This window comes from Colius striatus, chromosome 12, assembly GCF_028858725.1.
Source record: "Colius striatus isolate bColStr4 chromosome 12, bColStr4.1.hap1, whole genome shotgun sequence".
Taxonomy (NCBI): Eukaryota; Metazoa; Chordata; class Aves; order Coliiformes; family Coliidae; genus Colius; species Colius striatus.
The window spans coordinates 18,332,831-18,357,948 of record NC_084770.1 but is presented as its reverse complement, the minus strand read 5'-3'; the positions used below and the strand labels follow the sequence as shown (position 1 = coordinate 18,357,948).

Sequence of the window (25,118 nt, the reverse complement as noted above, 5' to 3'; positions counted from 1 at the left end):
TGTGAAAGTTTAGCCCAGCTGATCTCCAACCCTTGCTGGTTTGGTTGCTTTTTAAACTTTCCCCACTTCAAATGCCCTTCTTCCCACGCAGTAAAGATCCCCTGGCTCCTGAGACGTTACTTAAGAAAAGGATGAGGTATTAACAGGAAAAGCACCTTCTGCTTTAACTTGTTTTTCATCTGGAAGATAAGTGACTGCAATGTTTCATTTTGAATCCTGGCACATATTAGCTTTTAATGATTTGTGTGCCTTGATTGATTTGGAAGTTGAAAGATAGTTGGTTTTGCTCCCAACTCCAGCTCTGGAAACTGAGATTGGGTCAAGCTGACTTGTTCGTTATGCCTGCAAGTAAAGGCTTGATACGCCTGCAAGTAAAGTTTATTGACTTCTGTCACCAAAGACAAAGAGGTGCTGAGCTCTCCCTGTTGCCCTTAACTGATTACAGGTTAGTAAACAAGTCTTGCTGAGGAAGTTCTAGGAGGAAGAGCACACAGCTGCTTTGGCTCTGCTGGGTTAATATGCAAACAGTAGACGTCTTTTCACAGCTCAGGAGGTACTGTTCCGCACAGCCACAGGAGAGGTGCCATGGTGAGAGTAAACTCTACTCAGGATTAAATTGCATTTCAAAGTGACACAGAAAAATGAGTTAAAATGGGGACTTGCATCTTGAAGTAAAGGCCCAAAGAGGTGGGATGGGTGGCTGATGTGAGTAACCCTTTGCGTCAGCCTCGAGGTGACAGGCTAGCAGACCTTTTCAGAGCTTGCTTGAACTCAGACACTCCCTTGGAAACTCAATCAGGTGAGAAGATCACCAGCCCAAGAAATAAAGGCAATGACACTAATTAATACAGAAGCTCTGAGCTCAAATTCATGCCAATAGTATCATTTCAGTCTGAGTAAAATGAACATTATAAGCCAGGAGTCAGTCTATAATCTAAGTGGTTCTAGGTTTGTACCATTGCAACATATCTATGCATATATATATATGTCTGTGTGTATGTGTGTATAGATACATATGCACAAATATAATGTATAGAAGCAGATCCTTAGAGTGTGCTTAAAAATACACATTGGCTCAGGCCAAAGCTCCTGTTTCACCAGCTTTACCATATGGTTCATGGTGAGATGTGCAATTCAAATCATAGGATCCTTTGGCTGGAAAAGACCTTTAAGATCATCAACTACTCACATCACACTGTCAAGCCCATCACTAAGCCATGACCCTCAGCACCTCAGCTACACACAGTAAGCTCTGCAATACTGCAATATCTCCAGGGATGGGGACTCCACCATCAATGTTTCACATTAAATACAAATTCCCAATGTGCTCTCAGACTAATTGCCCAGAATCTGAGCAGATCACACAGGACCTGAACTATGAAGCTGGATCTTTGTGCTCAAAACCAGGCTTGGACTGTGCCTGCAGTGCATTACAGTGACTGTAAAACAACAAATAGCATCTTCCCATCCTTGACTGTCCACATAGACAAGCAAAAGCAGGACTTGAAATGAAATGGTATGGTATTTTGGAAGTCTGGTGAGCTCTGTTCCCTTTGGCAAAGGAAATTGTGATGAAAAACAGGAATGCAAAAGGAAACAGAAGTTTTTGGAGCCTCAGAGCTGGGCGCAGCCCCTGACCCCTCACATCCAGCCTCTCTGGCCATGGCAGGGAGGTGAGACAGCGTTTCTGACTCCTGCCTTTGTGTATTTTTTCAGCATGGGATTTTTGGAGGGAGGAAAAACATCCCTCACAAGTAGATACCATCATCCTAGGTGTATGCTGCTGCTTTGCTGTGCCCTTCTGACTTTGCAGTGTCGTAACTGATGGCATGTTTGTGTTGCAGGAATGAGAGCACTGGAGCAGATGATGTGACAGCAGCTAACGCAGTGTGGAGTGTGTGTGTGTGGGGCCAGATGGTGAAAGACATCCCAGGTAACTCATCTGAATGCTAAAATAACCCAAAGCTCAACTGCTGACTGTGCAAGTAACACTGGCTCGCACAGGAACCTAAGCAGAGTGTAAGGGCTGCTCTGCCAGTGGGGGTCTTGGAAAGGCCCTCTCCTCCTCCTAGCACCAGGAGCAGGGTGTCCACGAATCACCTTTGTCTTACAGTGAGCTGCCTTATGCATCCTTAAAAGAGCAGAAATGCCACGGGCACAAGGGCAGAAATAGCCACGCTTCTCTTGGCATTACCCTTGAGGATTGAAGTGCACACTCCCAGCTCCTCACCCAAGTTTGGAATTGCTGCTATGCCTCTATGAACCCCTCATTGACAAAGACAGATGTAAAGGGAGGCAGTGGGGACAGTCTTGAAAATCCAGCCCTCCCTGAGGATGTGGCTGTGCCCTGGGTGCAGTGATGCAGATTTCCCCGGGGGGCATTCCCTCACCCTTTCTCTTCTGCTGACGAGAGCCAGGCACAGGCACCAGCACAGCCCCAAGCCCTTCGCTGAATCAACAAGATCACCTGAAAACCCTCCTTACAGCACACCAAGGACTGAGTGATTCACGCTGAGGAATGATTCTGAGGTAGTGAGTTCTTTTGGCACCAAGTCTGAGTAATTCCCCACCGGCGTGAGCTTTATGCCCTGTCCATGTGTGAACTCACAAGTCAGGGCTGATCCGCCACAAATGTTTTGCTTTGTTTCCCACAAGAACGCTTTCGGTTTTACAGACCTTCTCAAACGAGTCTTTGTTTCACACGCTCCCTCTGCTGGCTAGAGCCTGGATGATTATCTTTTCATTCAAAACCCCAGACTAAAATGTGACAGTAATGAAATGACCAGGTTGACCATCAAAATCCCTTTCTTTCTTCCTCCACATACTCTGAATCCCACATCTCGACAGCACTGAGTGTACTGCACCCATCCTGATATTGCCACAGTGTTTGTGGGACAGGCAGTTTTCTGTAACACCCTTAGTGCTGTCTTAAATATCTTAATGTAACACCTGAAATAAAAAAGAACCACAGATACATTTCACTTCATTTATTTGTTCCTCATTTTGATAGCACATATCAATCACACTTGCTCATTAGGTCTTACAAGATCTTTCCCCTGCACTGGGGGAAAAAAAAAGGGTCATGCATAAGATATTGAATGCACCCACATCCAGTGTGTTGTACTTTGGGGTTCTGAACATCATAAATAAGAGAACATTAAACCAGCTGGTTTGGGAGCTTTTTTAAACATCATTGTTATGGGTCATAGCAGCTTAAAAAGATTTAAACACACATTAACCTACTTCTATTATTTTGATTTGAAAAAGTTTGGTACAAAATTTAAAAATCTAGAGGCCCACACACTACAAAATAATGTTTGAAGGCTAAAGCACTTCTCTTGTAGTTTGTAAGCCCTAAAAGCCACAATGGCCTCTCTGCTTTGGCTGGGGATGCAGTTTTGGAATTACTTACACGAAGGTTAGGAAATTCAATTTATTTGGGGATTTTTATGCACCACAAAGTATCTTTAAACAGGTCTGGGCTTTCAGAAATGTTGACTACCCATCCTTTCAGAAGTCCTAAGCTAAGGAGACAAAACTTCTCTTCATTCCTGCAAACACTGGCCAGAATACCGGGGACCTGCTAATACAGTCCCCAGGTCTATGAAAGTAGAACACAACTGACTACAGGTTCCATTATGTGAAGTTTGGGGATTATGTTGAAGTTTACATTTTGACAGCCATCAGGAACAAGACATTCTTGCAAATCTTATTGTAGGAGGGGAGAAAAAGCTACCTACAAAAAGTATCTAACCATACTAATTGATTTAATGAAAAGACAAGCAGACAAACTTACTGAGTATCTTCTTTCACTACACCAACCTGCACAGGTGAAATACTGCTACAAACACTTGACCTGATCCTACAATGTGTAAAGTGCCCTAAACTGCTTTGTGAAATAACCAGGAAAGCGAATGCTTCAGGAGACTAAACACAAGAGCAAATTGAGGTGTTGTAACATGTATTAATCTTAAACTCTTGCTAGCAGGCATCAGCTTTCTGTAGCCCAGCCCTGGCTGAGCTCAGTTGAGCTGCTGCTCAGTTTCTAAGAGCTTGCAGCAGCTCATCTGGAAGTAACCCCAAACTTTCAACTTCAGGCACAGAGACTCTATGCAAAGGAGAACAAAGCCAAGGAGGAGGAAAGATGAGTTTGGACTAACACTCACTTTGAGGTTTACACTGGATTTTAATCAAGTGTCTCGTGCAGACAGATACTGAAAGGTCTTTTTATAGCTGGAACTCTGACCTCTTTTTAGATATTACAGGATCCATCACAGATTTTTGCAGCTGTCATGTACCTAAACCATACAGCTGCATGATAAAAGTAGTCAACGTATTTTGATAGAACCAGTTAATACTGTAACATCCCATCCAAGTTGTGCTGAGATCTTGGATCTCATGTCAAGCTGATGATGATTTAGTAAACACATTCAGTCCAGTTATATACTTACTACCATTTCTTGTGCCAAGACTTTAATGTGCTTCAGTGCATGAAAGAAATTCACAACTGACTCCGTGAATATCTATATTCCAGCTCTCCATTTCATTTAAAAAAACAACCCAGCAGCAATGATATTATAGCTTCCTAGCAGATATTTATAACTTAGCTATAAACAAATAACTGATCTAAAGCTTTGCAGACAGCTCTCAAGCAAACTGAATCATTAGGGAATTCATAGGAATATTAACCACTTTTTCCCAGTACTACAGTTACCATCTTTCAATAACAGTGGGTAGATATAAATTACATCTTTTCTGACATGAGTTTACTCTTTCAGGAAGAAGTTTCTTGTTACAGCTCACTGCAACAGTGGGGTATTTTTCACTCTAACTCATAGTTTAAAGTCAAGTAAACAGAGCTATCTCCATAGAGGGGAAAAGGACTCTGGAACAGATCAGTAAGTTTTCTTGTGAATGGTTGCTGTTTAAGTGTAAATGGTATCTGCTAAAGTTGTGTGATGGGGGAAGGAGGCTTTCAATCCAGGAAAAAAAAGCTAGAATTATTCTACAGTGTTAATTAGATATCTTGACTAAAATTGATCTGACTCAGATTGTCACTCGGCTGCTCTAATTCCACTGAGTCTTTGTAGTGAACTAATTGGAAGAAGCATTTGGGCCACTGTTGAAAAAGCTTTGCCTTGTGGCCTCTGTGTGAACCTATGCCCAGGAATGAGTTCCAAGCCCCCAAGGCTGAGTTTACCTCGAGGCCTTGTCTCATTAGCTGCTTTTCTTGATACATACAACCCCATTACCAAGCTGATGTTTCTATGAAGCAATGATTCAGCAAAGCCAGTGAAAGCCGACTGATCTGTGTATATTTTAATGACAGAAGACAGGTGGATCTAACAGTGTCTTGTGGGGTTTTAATAAAAAGAACTTTTCAGAATCCTGTCGTAAGAACTGCTCTAATGAAATTGCCTTTGTCACGCTCTCCCAACAGCCAAGAAGCCAGACCTTATGGTACCCTGACAGAAGCCAGGACAGAGCTGAGCTTATTGCCCAGAAGGACCCACAGCTTAGCAGCACCATCTGTTACAAGCCAGGCTGTTAGAGAAGGATGGAAACCCAAAAGCTACAGGATCACCACATCTGTGTGCTTCACCAACACCTGTGAATTCAGCTTCACAGCTCCTTTGTGAGGTAGGAAATTACTACTCCCTCTTGCAGAAAGGGAAACTGAGGCAGCAGGAGATGAAGTTGTTCTCCCAGGATGCCACAGGAAGACTGTGGTAAAGCTGAGGATGAATTTAATCCATTCTTTTAGTTATGGGTCAGCCATTCTCTCCTTTTTGCCTACAAACAGAGGGATTTTGACACAGCCTGAAATTCTGCAAGCTGTGTGGATCTGGGCAATACATATACACTGTCACAAGTGGTTTCACTTCCCTGTCCTGCCTGGCCGAAACTGTAGAGAGTTGTTGCACAATAGTGAGATCATCTTACTCAGACTTTTGGGTCAGCCTACAAGACGGTTTACCTGCAAAGGTCAGGTTAAAATCTTCCATAATAGATGAGAGCCCACTTCTGTTTGCCTGCTTCCCTCCTTCCAGGAAGCATGAAATACAGTAAACACTACAAGCACAAAAGAAAAGTCAATGAATAAAAATGTCTGCTATTAATTACAAACATTAGTGCAAACCACACAGCAGATTATTTTTAGTCAGCTCAGTATTTTCTGTCAGGAGGTCACACAACTGAGGCTTTGAATACAGATGGGAGTCACATTCTTTAGCCAAACAAGTAGTCAGCTTTGAAGTCCTCTCACATAAGCAACCTGGATTCTGCTGTTACACATACATTTAATTTTATGTACTTGTAAGTATGCGTTAATACCTTTTATTGAAAGTATCTTCAGTCCTGTGCTTTTATAAATAATTAAAAGGCAATAAAGATCAAATTCCAAAGCTGAATTGGATGTTTAGCTAAAACACTTGTCAAGCATCATCTTAACTACCTAGAAGAGCTTTTTGTCAAAAGAATAATGAAAGGAACCATTTGCCTAAAAGCCAACACCTAAATCCATGCTGGACATTCAAATGCATGGCTCTGCTGTCAAAGATGAGAGTGCTCCACCTACTTTGACATCAAATGCTCACAGCTATTGAAAACTAGCTCCCATTTTTACATATGCAGATGTAGGTGTTTGGCTTCACTTCCCAGCACCTGAAAATTGTGGCCTTTGTACCTAATTAAGAGACAAAGCTCCTATGTTGCAGCCAGTTAAGAGTGCTACAGGAATGCTGATCTCCCTGCTCCACTTTTGTTTGTGGTTGGAAATTGTCATCTGAAAGAAGGGGAAAAAAATAAATCAAAGCTATTTCTCAAAATACTTTTCTGGTCAAGGCCAGTGGAGCTAGTAAATGCCATGGTTAGTGGTCTGTAACCCCCAGCAGCTGCAGCTGAACAGCTGAAGTCACAAGTTGGGAAAGTGCACTTTTTCGTTGTTTGCTCTTTTGTAAGAACAAGACACCAGAGTTGTACACTCTGTGTCCGCTGGAGAGACTGCCTCATCAGAGGTTTTCATCCAGCCATCTAATATAGCTGTTCCTGGTCTGAATGCCAGCAGAGAAATCCGTAGGCCAAATGGTGAATATCATGCAGCCATGGAAGCAGTCGTGGAAGTGGTCGAGGGTGACTTCCACGCCAGCATTCTCCAGGCGCTTGGCGTACATCACCCCGTCATCTCGCAGGACGTCGTTCTCGCACGTCAGGATGTAAGTCTTGGGCTGCAGCTGCAGAGTTTCATTTTCTGCAAGGAGTGGGACTGCTCGTACATCCAGCAGCGCTGGTATCTCCTCGATGATTTCAGCTTTGCCTGTGGTTTGTATTACAGGCTTGTAGTTCTTTTTGAACGATGAAGGCAGGAGAGATGTCCAGTTCAGACGTCCTCTGAAAGACAGAGCTTGGCCAACGTCGAGAGCAGTGTGGTTGTTAATCAGTAGTGAGTGAGCCAAGTCGTAATTGCCATTGAAATAATCTATCCAATAGTTGATCATGACGTAACGAGGAAGAACGGGCATATTCATGTTCTGCTGATATGAAGGTGTATTGAAGTCAAATGCCTGAAGGACTGGATAAATTAAAGCCTGCAGTTTCGGTCTGACAGTCAAATGCTCGTCTTTGCTAAGCTGTGGGAAAAATACAGGATAGAATTGGGATTGTAAAGAAAAGAAAGGTTACAGTATCCACCTAGAGCTCCATACAAGCAACAATTCATTTGACAATTTTTAGGCTGAATTCTGCCCTTATGCAGATAATGAAATATTAGCAACCTGATCTTTTCCTTCTCTTGCAAGGATGGCCATTCAGGCAGGCCCAGTTTCCTATCTCCAAAAGACACCACTGGCAGAGGCTTATTGAAGGGTATAAGAAGAAAAAAAAAAACCCAAACCAGGGTAAAGTGACACTTTAACTATTTGCATCTGAAGGACCTCTTGAATTAAAGGAGCTAGTCTTGCTTTAACAGCTTTTCATGGATGGAATGTATCTAACTGTTTCTTCAGCAAATGCAAATTGTGGCCATCCCCAGTTTTCCCTAGCAAATGCTCACCTCTGTGTTTGGATTGACCCTGCTATTTGCATTTGATTTGAGCCTACCATTTAGACATTTGGTGCCCCCTAATTCCTTTACTGGAAGAATCAGCAAACACTTATTTTTGCTTGTCTTCTACACAAGATACATAGTCCTCTATCATATCTCGTCTTGTTTAAAAGATGAAATTACGCACCAGGAAAAAGAATTAGGAATGCTTTTCCCAAAACATGGTACTGTCAGGTTTATCAGTCCTCAGTATTGAAACTTTTAGTGTAATTGTGTCATTAATTTTTTCACTCTAATTCAATATTGCAAGGTTGTCATGATAATTAGTTGTCTGGAAATAGTATCTGCTCTCTTATCACCAATGGTTATGGCAGTATGAAAAAAGCTAATAATAATATTTCACTCATCCATGAAAAACATTACTACTTGCCCAAGGCTGCCTTTAAAATCTTTACTAGATTACATTCAGATTACATTTAAACTGCAGATACACAAAAGAGATTTTCTTAAATTTGCCAAATGCTACAGGAAGACAATTTAGCAGAAGAATTAAGCTCACTGATTGTGGTTTTCTTTGTCCTTCCTTTGTATTTGAAAGAAATAAGAACATATTTTCAGAGACCAGAATCTACAAATAGGAAGCTAAATTGATAAATTATGTGTGTACCTTCCTGCCTACTTAGAAAATAAAGAACTCATCAGCAACAGGGGTTCAAAAAAGTAATTTATCTATCTGCTCTTTAAAATCTGTCCCATAACAACTTGTAGTAACTGTAGTAAGACACTGCAAGCTATGTGATTCATATTGCAATTGACTCATTTTTCTTCTCCAAAGTGACTTGATGTTGGCTTTCTACCATTCTGTTGTTAGGGCTGGCACATCACCTTCTGATGATGTAGCACAAAGAATCTGTCAACCTCTATGGATCACTGAATTAAGGACTGTTGCACAGAACGGATGCTGGATGTTACCTGCTGACACACAGCAGCTGCCAAATTTCCTCCTGCACTGTCACCAGAAATTGCAATTCGACTGGGGTCAACTGAATACTCAGCTAAGACATCAGGCTGCAAAAAGTGCTTAGTGGCACGAAGAGCATCGTGGAACTGCTCAGGGAAGCACACCTCTGGTACCAGCCGGTACCTGCAAAGAAAAGAGATGAAACACGATGAATACCATCCAGGTGCCTCTCTTTCAGGATCAGTAGATGATATCAAGTATTCCTTAATGGCAAGTAACTATTTCATTAAGATAAGTATTATGGGGAAAATATGAGGTGTGCAATATTTCTGTAAGACTTAATCCTACCATTAATGCTCTAATTGTAAAAGGTTAACATAAATCTGCTAGGTATGTTCAATACCAACATAGTACAAAACTGTGCAACACTTTCCTAGGATTTCCCAACAAAGGATTTAATGATAACTTATAAAAATGACTGAATAATAAAACTCCCTTTGCAAAAGAGTCATTAAATGTTTTTGATCCAAATCTCCACCTTAAGTAGTACACCCAACAGATTCCACCTATGCAGTGCTGTTTCCTGAATTTTTACCAATGCTCAGAAGAGAATGAACTTTGCTAGACCTGTGTGCCATGAAATGAATAACTGCCAATAAGTGAATACCCAGTGCAACAGATTCAGTAATTCCTCTCCTCTCCTTTAAATGGAATGGAGCAGGAATATACCCATTGTGCAGGTGGAGAGACTGAGGCACATACAGCAAACAGTCTGTCCAGGAACAGTCAGCTGCTGAGACACATTCATGAGATTTTCTCAGTTTCTGAGTAACACTGCAGAAGTCTGTTCATATTTACTCAATAATTTGTATTCTAAGAGTTGTTACTAGACCTTATGGTACAAAGCATGTCTTTCTGTTTGTAGGTTTTCCATCAACAGATTTTACATATTCTCAGTAGAGCCAAGCGAAACAAGTTAAACAAAACCCAGTTTTGATTCCAAACATTTTCTTCAGAACCTAAGCTAAAAAAAAAATGTTTCATACACAGAACAGATTTGAAACTTAAGTTACACAAAAAGTGTTTCAAACTCCAAGCCTGACCTGCTTTCAGAAAGCTGTCTATATGTTGTATCAGCTATGAAGGAATATGAGAGATTCCTTTGGGAATCCTCACAAAACTGGGCAACAGACTGTGCATGTATTGTGAAAGTTGAGCTGTGCAATTAAACCAATGAGAAATCTAATTAGTCTCTACTAATTGAGTTTAAACACCTTGATTGAAAGGTATAATGGCTAAGGAGAAGAAGCAAACAATAACTCAGAGAAACAGGCAGAATTATACCACCATAAAAAGAATCCTAAGGCACTTCTCAATACTGTGATTGCTGCTCATCTCGAATAGTCTATAGCTGCTGTTCTACATTTCATTGTTTCTACTAAGAAACAACAGAGAAGTAAAAAAAAAAATGACCCTTTAAAGCATGCTGTAAGTATTGCATGAGTAATATCAACTCCATATAGAATCATAGACTCGCTTAGGTTGGAAAGGACCTTTAAGAGATCACTGAGTCCAACAGCTACCCCAGCCCTGCCATAGCCACCACTAATCCACGTCCCTCAGCTTCTGAACCCCTCCAGGGTTGGGGATTCCATCAAGGCCCTGGGCAGCCTGTTCCAATCCTTGACAAATATATATATATATATATATAATTAGATTGCAATTCCATTACAGAGCTTGGTATGTAATCAACTGCAGGTGGGAAACTTGAGTAGCTGTATCAAGTGATTGAGTTTGCAAAAGAAAATATTGAATTTGACAATAAGGACGGGAAGTACCAATCGAGTTGGAGTCATCTAAGTCATGTAGTGAGTTTACCTTGGAATTGCTCAGCAAGTTAAAGAAGCAGCAGGGAACTGCCAGACCCCACAGTGTGTTCTGGTTAATGAGCAGGAGTAAAATGATCTGATAAATTTCATGTTGCTCAATATGACTTACAAACTGTGGTTTACAAACAGACTTTAAGACAGGTTAATATATATATTTTTAACAGTGTACATGTTTTATTTTCATATATATACAAATAAACCTTGCAGCAGGGAAAGAGCCCACAGAGGATGGGAAAAGTCCCTCTTGCTACCTGAGGAGGCACAGAGATGTGGTTCAGTCTTCCTTCGGGTATGTGTCATGTCCAAATGTGTTTGGCTTTCTTATTTGTTTGTTTTTAAAGGTCACAAGTATTTACAGAATCATAAGTTGGCAAGTGATCTTGGGTTTTAGCTGCACTCCTTACATGCCAATACAACTGCAAGATGTATTAACATTTGCATTTTAGTTATTTGTCAAACTGAATTCAGTGCTACTTTCCCACACTTCTTCCTTCTAAAATAACTCAGATGAATGCTTGATTTTGTTGTAATTTTAAAAGGATAAAAAAATATCATACTGCTGTAGAGAACTACTGTCCAAGGTAAAGCCTTATACATAAGCCAGTAACAAAGGAAAAGCCAGAAAAGCTACATTACATATTTTTAATATGTTACAATTACTTAAGCAGTTTTAGTTTACTCACTCAACTGAGACAACTACAGCATTGAGAGACTCAGCCATGATTCTGCAGAGGTTGTTATAAAGGCTTGTTCCTGGAATGAGAGGACATGATGTTAGATATACGTGAGTCCACTTATGTCAGTATTCACAAACCTTCACGTAAGCCTTCTCAGAAAATCTAAAGACACAACATAAATACAAGCAAAGCAAATGAGATCAGCTTGTAACAGATAAAGTACCAAATACATAGCAGAAGGGACATAATTCACACCTTGAGAAGTCCTGCAGTCTAATGCTTTCTTTCTCGTCTGTTTCTTGGTGACTTGGGGGACGTCATTTCATCCACCTATCATAATTCTCTCAGTTGGACAAAATTTAAGGTACTCAGAGGCTTGGGGGCAATAGCATCCAGAGACAGTTATCACCGGATGAGTCACTGCCTGTTGTTCATTTTATTATAGCATGTACTGCTTAGATTCAAATGAGTTGCCCTATTAATGTCAACTGAACTGCTCATTTAAAGGAAGATTAATCACAGCTATTCTACTTATCAATGGACCGATTTTCTTTAATTTTGTTCCTTTCCAGTTACTTAATCGTTGGTTCTGGGTACCATAAAATACACTAAGGCACTCAATGGTTTCTAAAGTGGCTACTCTTTGAATTTAATATTTAGCTGTAACATTTTTGCCATTAACTTTTGCATCTTGGACTCGAGGACAGCATCTGACAAGGCTGAGTTCCAGTCATCCAAACAAAGCACCATCATTTAATATCAACTTTTTGCACAACAAGAGTCACATGCAAACTGTTACAGACGAAAGGAGGTGGGCTGGATGCTAACAAACATCACTTAGGTTGGCCTAAGTAAATTTGTCTCAAAGCACAGATCCTTTGTAGGAAGATGAGCAAACTTTTTAACTGCTGTAAGACTCTGGGACAAAGAGACACAGATTTCTAAAGGCACATGAAGGACCAATGTTAAAGTTATTTAGGAACCCAACTCTCAGATCATGGTTTAAGTGACTTATACACACATAGTCCAAATGCAATCGAGTCTCTGTTTCAGAAAACTCCATTAATGTTCTTTTCTATAGATGGAGCTGGAGAATGCATCAGGGCTGTATATATGTCACAGGAGCATTATATTTCCACAGAAGAAAAAGTGGGAAGACTGCTGACAGATGTGGATCTGGATCAGCCACAAGAACCCCACATCCTTCCTCCTCTCAAGGCTTTTCTCCTCCTGTACTATATGGGAGGATCAGTGGTAAGCTTATAATTATCTATGTCTTACTTTCTCTGACCATATTTGTGGCTTCCAAATTAATTGGAGTAAACAGTACTAATTTTCAAGGTAATTTCTGCTAGTGGTGGCAGTGATCCTCTTAGGAAGGGAGCCAGACCACAAGATGGGAACTTTGACAGAAGCCCGTTTGCTTCACCATGCTGCCCACTGTCTGTGATCAGCAGTGTGTATTCCCAAGCACGTGTCATTTAAAAGCCAAACATTAGCAATGCTGTTACATGCAGTCTCCTTCAGCTCTCTTTCATGCTAATTATTGTCTGAAAATGGAGCAAAACCCTTACACATAGTCACTGGATCCTGGTCACCAAGGATGGACTTTTGCATGTGACCACAGAAAACAAGGGACTGGCCCAAACAGCTTATTCAGGCATCCCAGAAATGTCAACAATAAGCTATTTAGTCCTCTCAGGATGTAACAAAATTAGCCTTTTGGTCCTTTTACAGCTCACATGAGGGTAAGATATGCATTTTTGCTATGTGTTCACAGTATTTTCCCCCTTCCCTCCTTAGAGCTGATCTACCAGAGTGTAGACACTTACTATTGAATTCATGTGCATATTAGCAAAATTGTCACCCCTGGCAGGAAAAACAGCTTTTGGCTTCTGCTGCTAGAAGAAAACCAGACCAAGATCCTATTTAATTACTGGCAGACACATACTTGCACTTGCCAAGGCCCAGCCCCCTCCGTGGATGTAAACAACGCTGCGCTTGAGCCTTTCATCTCCCCTTGCAGGAGGTTCAAACACTCTGACTTCCACACCGTCAAAAACAGCATCTGTGATGTTAATGTCTTCGGAGGAGACAGACTTCAGCTTGTCAAAGGTACAAATCAAATAATTCAGAACAATCAAGTGGTGGCTGAGCCTCAGATAGTGAATCAGGTGACACTAGGAGAAAAACAAGAAGAAAAAAGGGAGGTTTCTGTTACTTGAGAGCATACCAGACAATACCACATTGCTGTTTTCAGCCATTTTCAAAGGGCAGGTCCTATATAAAATCAGAACACAGGTACTTAGAATAGTCACCGGGAAAAGGACTTATCAAAGGCCTCCAATACTTTTAAAGCTGCATTAAAACAAAACCAAGTCCACAAAAACTCTCTGTTGTCAAAATAAATCAAACCATGGCACTATGTGGATCAAGACAGCTTTGAAGGAGCACTGGTATCCTTGCCTTTGAAAGCCCCTTCAAAAGCAGACAAACCTGACCTGACTATGGGACTTGTGAAGCTCCTCAGACCAGTGCTAGCAGAGGGCAGTACCGCACTGGCAAAGTTTTTGTGGTGGTAAGGTATGAAGAATGCAAAGCATTTCTCTTGTTCCACCCCAAAGCACAAGTCTTTCCGCTTGGGAAGTAAGAAAGCTCTCAGGGGCTGGAAAGAAATATAAAAATAGGAACACACTTAAAGGAATACAATGGATGTTTATTGGCTTGTCCTGTATTTACCTGCTGAACTGGGAAGGATCTTGGGACTATGGCAAGCTAGTGATTTTCTTCCCCAACCTCAGAGACTGAATTGTGTTACTTTTCTTGTAGGGGTAAAACACTATGAAAATGAAGAATGAGCAGATCTTTCTGTCTTCTAATAGTAAAAGGGTGATTTTATCCTCTTTGGCTATCCAGGATTTGTATTTTCCTGTTTATTTTTTAAACTTTGCCCCAAACAGATTAAAAATCTGTTTCTCTCAGCACACAGCACTGGGATCCAAGGAACTCCTCCAGCCTCAACAGTCACAACCTGCTCCCCATATCTGACCTGCACACTGTTTGTGGTACATGCTTGTTCCCATTCCCTTGACGATGCAGAAGGGGTGGCAAAGAGTGAGCCAAAGGCCTGCAGGGACTAAGATGTCCAGACTGGCCTTTTGCAAAGCTAATCAGTGTCCCAGTGCTGAAGGCTAGGAACTGGATAATCAGCTAAGCCTCTTGCTCAACTTAGTCAAGATAATGGTGTTGGGAGGTAAAATTAATACATACACTTACTGTACTCCTGCAGGACCACTACTGTTAGGAAAGCTGTCAGAAGCGGCCTTTTATTTTACATACAGGTAACAAATACTTGGAATAAGAGGTGTAGTGTTCGGTGCCATGGGGCTTGTGTACACAATTACCACTTTACTCGTTAAATTCTGCTAGTACTGCTGGACTGGTACAAAATTGCTAGTAGGAATTACAGATACTGACACCTGAAAGAGCAGGGTCACCCAGGTACCGGTCTAACCACATTCACTTTGCGAAGAACAGAGAGCTGCCATAGTTTAACCTATCCAAAAACTAAGCAGATACCAAGTCTGGTTCTTTGTGACAGAGATGATTTTGCAAATAAGAGTTAGTTACAGAGTCTCTTTCTGGCTACTGTTGTTTGTTTGCAAGGACAGCTCTTGCATTTGCTTGGCTTGAGTTTTTTATGTACTTGTGCAGTACAGTTTTGGGAGCCACTTTCAGCTCCTCTGCCAGGAGCAATGGAAGAGCTGAGGGAGGCAAACCCACACCTCCAGAGGAAAAGCAAATTTGGAAGCATTCAGCAGCATCGAAAGATCTGCCTCCTGAGGTCTACAGCCCCAGCTCCTTACAGGTAACTTTTTAGTCTGTCATCTTAGTTTGAATGTAAATAAAATGTAAGCACTGGCTTTCAGTCAGGCACTGTATAGAAAAGGCCCTGCAGAGCCCCACTTCCACAGCAGATTGCTGCAGAAAAGAGAAAAGCTTTGCTATTTTTTCCCCAAAAGTCTATGCTAAATACAATGGGCTGCTATGAGAACAGGGAGAGGAATCCATTTCCAAAACAAGAATTTACAGAAATGGCTTTCATGTCTTGCTTTAGCTTGTAGTAATATCACCCTGCTAATACCTTGGTGAGAATCCAAATTTTAAAACATTTGCTGCTTTTTGGATGGAATATAATTTCTTCCTACCACAAGGCTTTTCTCTGGGAGAAGAAACACAAAGCATCTGCTCGACAGGAAGAAATGCTGAATTCACAAGGCTGTTTGTGTATCTGAGTTTCAGATCATGTTTTTCTCCCATCGTTACTTCAAAACTCCCATAGGAAAACCCAGTTTGAGTTTGAAATCTGAAGAGCAGTATATCTATTAATAATTTGGCACACAACTTCTTGGGCTGCCACTGATGCAGCCAGCCAAGGATCTGATCCTCTCTGTGCCCCACGGAGGGTCTTGGGGAAGGTAACCTCTGGGAAGCAATTTTAGAACTACTGCCAAGGAAAACAGGAGTTTTGTAAGTTTTTTTGCCTAACTGTGCTGCAATAAATGGCCCATTTTAGTTTTCTCTCACTTCAGCTCACATTCTCTGTAGAAGAGATTACCACATGTTCCCTGGAATCAGAGATGTTTTCTTTTCAAGGCCAGTTAGTGTTGTTTACTGGGAAGTGTTCTGCCCTGTTCTTAACCTGCACAGGGCCACGGTGCTCTGCAGTTTAATCACACTCTTTCAGGTTATTTTCCCCCCTATAAAAGACCACTCTTTCCAAGAATCCAAAAAACCAGAAACCTGGAAGAGATGCTTTGTACATCAGGGTACAACAGCAACAGTCCTAATTTTTTTTGTTAGGCACAGGCAGGTTTTTTTGCCAAACACTTATCAGACAGATTCTTTGTAAGTACATTGATCTAACCAGGCTATTTGTTTGTCCTTTACATGGCATCAGGATTGCACTTTTTGCTGGCAGACAGATAGTCTTGTCCAAACTTCTTACAAATAAAATTCTTATACATATTTTTTCTCTGCAAATAAATACTTTAAATAGATATTATATATCTTAACACTCTGTAATATAGCTACTGGCAGAAGAAGATGTGTTTAATAGTTGCCACTCAAAGGGCAGACCTCCCCACCCTGTTGACTGTGCTACCCTGGCATCTTCCTTATGTGGCACTAATGAACGGGAAGCCTCATGACAGGAAACCTCACAGCATGAACTTGCTGTGTGAGCTCAGCACGAATCCAGCAAAAACAGAGAAACAAGAGCAAACTTCAACCAGGTCACCATCTTACTGACAACCCAAGGCAGGAGAGAGGGAGTAGGGAAAAGGATGAGACCAGCCATTTTGGTAGCAGCCCACGGTTGGATTGCCTTAAATCCATTATAAAACCATCTGGTCATCTCATGTGAGCAATAATTGGTTTGAACTTTGCTGGTATTCATGATTTTTACCACCCTCCCTGTGACACCACTCAGGACAGGCTGCCCAGAGGGGTTGTGGAGGCTCCTTCCTTGGAGGTCTTCAAGACCCGCCTGGACACGTTCCTATGCAACTTGATCTAGGCGACCCTGCTTCTGCAGGGGGGTTGGACTAGATGATCTCTAAAGGTCCCTTCCAACCCCTACCATTCTATGACTGTTGCAGGCTATCAAATATAGCACTTAAATATGTTTGAGAATTACAATGTAAGTGCACTTGGAAGAGATGGGAGGAACAGTGACGTTCTCTGGAGGGACAGCAGACAGTGCTGTAGTAATAAAAGCTAGTGAAAAAGAAGATAAAGCAAAAGGACAAGGGGGAAATTAAGACTACAATTAAAAAAAAGAGACAAACTCACAGACAAGAAGAGATAGTATAAAGATGAAAGCCCTGTGAGCAATTAGCCCAGAATTGCTCTGCCAGCCCAAGGCACTGCACATCACTCAATCTGGGTCACAGCTGCAAATGTTGCCCTGTACAGACTGTTTTTGTGCATCCCTATGAATAAACACTTGTTTTCTGAACAGGTAACTCTGGGGATATGTGGCTGGTGAACATCACAGCAGTCTGAGCTGGACTGAGCAATATGCTGACGCCCTGAGAGAGCTCAGCTGCTGGGAGAAGAGGCAGAGCTGGATGAGCAGGGGGACCCCGGGAGAGGAGGCTTAGGCTAGTGAGACAAATATGAGTGTTTTCGTGCTGTTTGAGCCAGTTCAGCCAATAACCACTGTAGATATGCTGTAGACACGTTACAGTAGTCCTACTGACAAGCTATTGCTCATTTCTGGCTGCAGCTTTTCATTTTGTGACCCATGGCTGCCTACGCTCACACTGTAATGCTTGCCAGCTTTCCAGCAAGTCAGACAAAGCTCCTACAAGCCACAACCTCCCTCTCTTTTACAAGGACACTACTGTAACATGTTTTCAGATAGGGACAACCCAGTGACCCAAAAGAGCTGTTCAAGACTGTCACCTTCCTCCTGGTAATTCTTTGGTGAGGAGTAACAGATATTGAAAGATTTAATTGACATAGGAGTAAAGTGTTAACAAATGAAGAAAAGAGTCCAGGCTGGCATAAAAAGCAGACAGAATGAACAAGGTACTGCTGCACAGAGGCACCATTACTTCACCTTTAATCACCAATGTCTATCCCAGAACTATTAGGATTCTTCTATTGGCTCCTCAGCTGGTAATTTCATGGTAGAATCCCAGATGCTCACTGCTATTATGCTCATCTCCCTCGTGAACCTGTATTCCATTAGTCACACGTTCTGTATTGGAAAAAAAACCTGACCCAAAAGTTTTTCCCTTGCTAACGTTTTTTAACCTTTAACGGTACTCAGCACATTGGGATTCTGTGTCCTCATATGACCTCCATAGCTGACACTGTCCAGTTTCACATCTCTGACCTTTAGCCGAGGAATTATTGCAACAGGGTTGCATTCAGCTGGTCCATGAAGGCAGCACACCTCTGAAGCCAAGCTGAACGCATCAGCTGCTTCCTCTGCTGCCTTTGCAGCTGGTCAGACCCAAGGTCCTGCACTGACCTTGGAGGCCTCGGCAGGATCAGGAATTAAGCAAACAGACAGAGCTCTTTTTTTCATACAACACCAGCTGGGACTAAGCCAAATCTCACTCATGATTCAAATGAGTAATGATGCTGGAACTCAAGAGACAGAACTGTCTAAGACTAAACTTCCTACCTTAAAAGATGCAGGTACTATTCTCATGGCATTACTTTGCAAAACACATTTCTACAACATTACAGTCCAAGATGCCAACTACAATATCTGTTCAAAAATGAGATATTAGCAAAAAAATAAACAAGCATCATTTCCACATTGAGCTGTGTGCAGAACCTGTTGTTTTGTATGTATTTCATGCAGTTGAACTTGTTTAAAGGTGAATGTCTATTTTCTTTTATTTTACAGACCCATTTCTTAATGCACACACATTACCATCCAGCGGAGAACATGTATTTTTAACTCTGTTATATAAAGGCAGTCCTTCAAGACAAGTGCTCTCAGTTCTACAAATTTCCTTTAAACCAGAAAAGAAGCCAAGAAGACTGCTTTGCAGTTTATTAATTAGAAGGAGAAACTAGATTACTTTTTAAGGTAAGGTCTTGTGCACATACTTATTCACCCATGAGAATCTGCTTTCATACTAGGCAGAGACAGAAGTTAGCTGCTACTGAAATCAGGACATCCAGTGTGGTGAGACCTACTCAACACGACTAACAAGTTAGTTTACTGTAAAACAATTCCAAGTCCATGTTCTTCCATGCAAAAACATCAACAACTTACTTGGCTGGCTACAACTATGATTTACATCGGTCCAGAAGTCACATAGTCTAAAATATATGGGTAGACAGATATTAAAATGACTGTAAGAACTAATTACTGTTTCTCTAATCCTGAATGTTGATGTCTCATGCCTTAGGTTTTATTCTGAAAGCGAGTGGCAAAGAAGCATGAAGGAATCACTTGGCTGGTAAGTATAAATATGAAGACATTTTTCTCCCCTGCACAGCTGCCTACCTTCTTCCATCTATGTCTGACGGCTTCTATACCAACACATTTGTCCTTTCAAACCTCTGCCAACAGCTGTCCCTGTTCCAAAAAATTCCCTTCTTCCTTGCCATGCAAAGAGAATACCAAGTATTTTGAAAATAGTGTTCAGAAATAACTTATTTCAAAGGGCTTATTAAATAAACATACATTGCTCTCTCTACTGATAAGGGAGAGTGGTTAGGGGAAGAAGTGAAAGACACCTGTACCAGTCCTGATGTTAACAGCACAATTATTTAGACACTTCTTGACAGACTCCAAGTAAGGCAATATCTATGATATCACGGTTTTCTGTAACAATGTTATGTCTCATTTTAAGATAGGTGAGAAGGGCAAATTGCTCTCAGTTAAACACTTCCACATTAACTCATTAATATTGTTAAAGTCTGAAGATTCTCTGTTTTCATTCCAGGGCAGCGCAGCACAGAACATTAAAGAGAGCACAGGAGCAAGGCTTTGAAAACCCAGCTCAGTTTCCAGCTGTGACACTGGAATTTTTGTGATCTTGGATAAGGAACTCCCATCTCTTCCTATCTCTTTTCTCCCTCAAATGATGGTAACAGTATTGGTCTCCTGTCTGTGATATGTTTTGAAACTAATTACAGACACTGCCCTATAAGCATTTTTTTAACCATGTAATTATACTAGAATATTTATTGAAGTGTCTCATGCTGAGCCAGGAGATTGAGTTAGTTCCAAGCTTGTAAAAAATTTCTAGCTGACTGAGACAAAACTCTACATGGAAATGCAAAACCTTATCATTAGTATGCTGAAAGCCAGTGACAGCTTGATTGCTTTTATTAGTGTGACTGTTAATGCACTGAGAAAAACATAGTCTCCTTAACAAGAAATTCTCATGCTTAATTGTCAGAGCCTTCACAGATCTGTTTTAAAAATGAGCAAAAGACAATCAATTGTATTTGAAGCACATGAAGCTTGTTTCTTGCTCTTGGAAAAAAAGGGATTGCAGTATATTTCAAAGATTGTAGAGTCAGAAATGTACTTCTGTCTGCTATCAAACCTGCAGAGGAAAGTAATAAATAGCAAGCTGAAAATACATTCAGAAGTGGGTGAAAGTTCAATGGTCACACTTAGAGGAATGTTAAATCATTTGGTCTTGCAATACTTGGGAGAGGAAGAAAAGGGAAGCTGAGCTCTACAAAAGGACATGCACTTTATTTTATATACACACACACAAAAGCTGTCTAACAAAGTAAATACCTCAGCTTAACTTTTACAGTCCTAACTTCAGCTCACACAGTTCCTTCTTAATGGCAGTCATTTACTCCTGGCTTTGTGCTGTCTCTCAGCGTTGGAAAAACTTCTGTACACCTGGAAAGCACCTTTGCTTTCTCTTCAGAAACAAATGACCCGAGGCTTACCTGTTGAGTCATTCAGGGCATGTCTAACACTACATTTCTTTTATGCTTTTCTATTATACTTGTTCAGTAATTTTTCTCCCTATAGAAGTTTGTACTTCTAAGGCTGGAGATGTAAACAACTAAGAAATTTACCTCTTCCCCTAACAGAGAACTCTAGAGAGTGGGGACAGATGTGGGAACCTCAGCTCTGCCTGCCAATTTGCTCCAGCTTTGTCCTGTCAGTTTCTCTTGGGATTAGGACCTCTTGACTATCCTACAAGAGACACCCTTCAGCCTCCAAGCTAGGGGCACCAGAATTCATCTATGCCCAGTGTACAACATAAACCTAGTCATATGATTTTCTAAAGATAGGTCTCCTTCATCTAGAGGTTGTGGCCTTGATTCAGGTGTTCCCAGCTAAACTGCTACAATGTGTTTTGCAGGCAGCATGCTGAGGGGGCATGATAGCTCTTCTGTCCATATCAATGAATTTTGTCAAGCTGAGCACTCACTGTCCAGTCACTTGAGGTAACAATAGGGAGCAAGTGAATGTCAAGCCACAGATTTTACTGCAGAATGAAGCTATTGTACACCATGTCTGCCTAAGTTTCATCACAGACATCTGGGAGCGTATGCAAGCAAACACGCTTTATCCTTTCATCCTAGAGACAAGCTTTGATCCAGTGATACATTTGGGCCATGAGAAGTTGCCTCAGTGGCCCAGATAAGTGGTCTATCTACTCCCAGCCTCTGTGTCCAACAGTGGCAAGCAGAGAAGGTATTCAGGCAGAGCATATAAGTCTGGACACCGTGGGGTCAACTCTCCTCATGCTTTCCAGCATCTGCAGTGGCTGTGCTAGGAACATGGAAGGTACATTATTATCTAGTCCTTTAGGTATCTGTTGATAGGATCTCTGTCCATTAATTCATTTAATCTCTTTTTGAATATGCTGATGCCTTTTAGGCACAACTTTTACTCCTAAAAGTTTTTGTACATTTTGAATGAACTTAGTAAAGTGAAATGGTGCTAGGAAATAAAAAAAACCCAAACAAAAAACAACCCCACAAAAAAACAGCTTTTGCATTTACAGTACCATGGGCCTGACTATGACTGATTAGTCCTTGTAAAAGATCAGACTGTCCTAGAAGAAAATAAAGTTCATAACTAAAGCCATTATCAGGAAGTTTGTGATCACATAATCACAGAATCTCAAGGGCTGGAAGGGACCTCGAAAGATCATCTAGACCAGTCCCCCCGCCAGCATAAAAACATCGACAGAAAACGAGGGAGATATGAAGGGGCCTATTGCAGCAAAATCGAGCATTCGGGGAGTTTTGTTTAATAATACAATTCCAAATCGAGGCAGTTTAATATTAGAAAGAGCCTCCCAATGTCTCCTTTCTCTAAAGCATAATTAATGTATCCGAATGAAACCCTTTTTTATTTAATCAAAAAATCTGCAAGTTAGAAACCAGACGAAACGACATCTAGTAAGATCTGCCCCGCGAAGCCCAAATGAGACTGGGTGCCAGCTGTACTGAAAGGCGCACGCTTGATTTCCTCTTCAGGACGAACCGCGACCAGCGCGAGCGACCCTTTCCCGGCGCTGCCCGCTGCTTTCCCCTCAGCGAGCCGGGCCCCGCAGCTCCACCTCACGTCATCTTCCCCTCCTAGACGCGATAACGACCCACTGCAAGGGAGACTGGCCCCGGCCGTCCGCAGCCGCGATGTCGATGATGCTGCTGACACCCCCTCAGCTGCCCGCGGATGCGCCGGGTGCTCCTGAGGCCGCGGGGACCCCGGGGCCGGGCCGGGAGGGCTGCGCGGGGCCTCCCCCGAGGTCGCCGCTCCCGCTGCTCGCTCTCCCGGGCCGGACACGGCGGGGCGACCGCCGCTGCCAGACGTCTCCGATACCGCGGCGCGCATCGAGCCCGGCAGGAGGTGTCGTTCCGCCTCCTCAGAGCCGGGACCGGGGCCGTAACGCCTTACCGTCTGCTGCACCGCCCGGAAGGTAGCGTCCAGCAGCATCAGCTTCCAGGGGTCCGACACGGTGCCGGGCAGCGGCAGGTACACGTAGTAGGCGCCCAGGGCGGCCAGCGCCGTCAGCAGCACCCAGGCGGCCCGCATCGCCGCCGCTGCCGCCCCGCCCGCGGTGCGCGGTGCCGCCTCGCCGTGGCTCCCCGCGGGGAGCTCCCCGCCCCAGGCCCGACCTCCCACAGAGGAAGTCGCGGCGTTTCCGTCCCCGCCGGCCGTGCGCCAGCCCAGGCTGACGGCGGCCTTCTCCGCGCCCGCGCAGAGCCGCCCCGCCCGGCGCCCGCCCGCCCGCCGCGGAGCGCCGCTCGGTGGGGGACAGGCGGCAGCCGCCGCGGCTGAAGAGCGTGAGCCGAGGATGGGCGGCCCTGGTGCGGCCGGCGGCCCCTCAGGGGAAAGGGCTGTGCCTGGCCTCGCCCGCCTGGCCTCGCCCCGCCAGGCCCCACGAGGCTGCCTTGCCCACGGGCTTGTGCTGCCACACCTCTGCCGTCGCACACCAGGCCACCGACGGTCTTGCAGCGTCTCCTTCGAACCCCCCTTTGCCCACCTCCAGGCCCGCATTCCTCTCCTGGCTTGGGCTGTGTGGTTGTGTGAGGACAGATCAGGTGGCAGCGAGCCCGATCGAGAAGCAAACCCCACTGGTTTCCATTTTTGGGGAACTAACACCAGCAGATGAAGCAGCACTTTGCTGGCAGAGAACAGGGCACTGATGGCCCTTCTCTTGAGCCCAGAGGCTGTGCAGGTGAGGCGATGGCTGTAACGGGGATCAGTTCCAGTCAGTGTGGAAGAATCCGTGATCCAGTGTGTTTCCAGCAGGAACTCAGGGACACCCTTATTTTAGCCGAAGAAACCATTCTGTTTCCAATTTAATGTGCCACAGAATAATTCCAGAAAGGAGCTTTATTTTTTAAAGAGGTGTGTTTCTTTTGCAATAGTATTTTGGGCTGTGAATTTGGTGGGTTTTTACCCTGTGTGAGTATCGAATTTTGGTTAAGTCAAGAACATTTCTTGTGCCTAAGACACTTTCTAAATAAGTCCCTTCCAATCCTACCATTCTATGATTCTATGATCCCTAACATGCAGGAAATAGAATAACTACAGAGTTCAGCCTTGACACATATGACTACTTAATAGTCACAGTCCTATCTTCACCAAACTGAAATATTGATTTAAATGGCCAGATTCACATGCATCATGAATCTGATGCAGAAAAAATGAGAGTGAACACTACTTTTAGCAAAACATTGCTTTTGAAAATGAAGCCATAATGCTAAAAAGTCACATAGAAATATAAATAGAGTCCTGGAAAGGCCACATTTCCTTTAAAAAATTGTCATGAAAAGGTAATAAAAAGAAAAATATGTTTCTAAGAAGTAAAAGGTCAGCTTTTAAGCCAGTTTTACTGGAATTGAAGTAAAACCTCGCCGATTCTAAAGGCTGTAAAAGAAAGTTTCTGGAATTTGCGAGGAAAAAAAAAGACTCTCAAACATCTTTAACCTTTTTTCATAGCAACATAGATGGGAGTTTCTGTAATCATCACTGTTCTGAGTGATGTGAAAGGGCTGCTAGGAAACACGCTTTGCCAAGAAAGCAGTGCAAGGGGAGCTTCCTGAGTTTTTTATAGTGGGTTGAGCCGTTCCTTCTGTGTTATTTTGTGCTCACACCTCTGTTACCTTGTACATCGCTCCCTGCCTCCTTTGCTTTGCCAACTCTCACTCCCCTGCTTTCCCCAAGCATCTGTCCCTCAAGTCCACACCCAAGATCCTTGCCCATAATAATTTGTACCTGTCTCAACAAAGATCATGGCCAACCTCAGGCAGAACTGAGTTTAGTCCTCTGTCATCCCCTCAGCTCTTTGAAAGACAGAGGGAAAGGCTGGATGGATTTTTTTTGACCTTTCTCATGCTTCCACTGACCCCTACAGACATCTTGTGCTTGATCTCACCCCTTCTCCAAGTTTCGAAAAACTACTGCTGTGGCTGAACTAAATGAGTAGCTCTTTGAGGAACCCCACTTTTTTATACAGGTGCTTATAAAGAAGTTACTTTGTTGGAAAAAATAAACCACTGTAGTCTAAGGATGATTTCTTAGA

At 42.7% G+C, this 25,118-nt stretch overlaps 1 protein-coding gene across 1 annotated transcript; it reads right to left on the bottom strand.

The window, feature by feature from the left end:
• Positions 1-2,972: 2,972 nt before the first annotated feature.
• Positions 2,973-23,192, bottom strand: NCEH1 (neutral cholesterol ester hydrolase 1). Its single transcript, XM_062005889.1, has 5 exons — positions 22,985-23,192; positions 13,520-13,748; positions 11,575-11,644; positions 9,014-9,185; positions 2,973-7,628 (listed from the first exon to the last, which is right to left on the bottom strand). The coding sequence occupies exons 1-5, from the start codon at positions 23,120-23,122 to the stop codon at positions 7,011-7,013; spliced, it is 1,227 nt and encodes a 408-aa protein (XP_061861873.1). The 5' UTR covers positions 23,123-23,192; the 3' UTR covers positions 2,973-7,010.
• Positions 23,193-25,118: the final 1,926 nt, after the last annotated feature.

Coding starts and splice junctions, on each gene's coding strand:
- NCEH1 (XM_062005889.1), bottom strand. CDS start 23,122: ATGCGGGCCGCCTGGGTGCTGCTGACGGCGCTGGCCGCCCTGGGCGCC. Junction 13,749..22,984: donor TCCGGGCGGTGCAGCAGACG/GTAAGGCGTTAC, acceptor TTTTTCTCCTAG/TGTCACCTGATTCACTATCT. Junction 7,629..9,013: donor CAGCTGCTGTGTGTCAGCAG/GTAACATCCAGC, acceptor TTTTTCCCACAG/CTTAGCAAAGACGAGCATTT.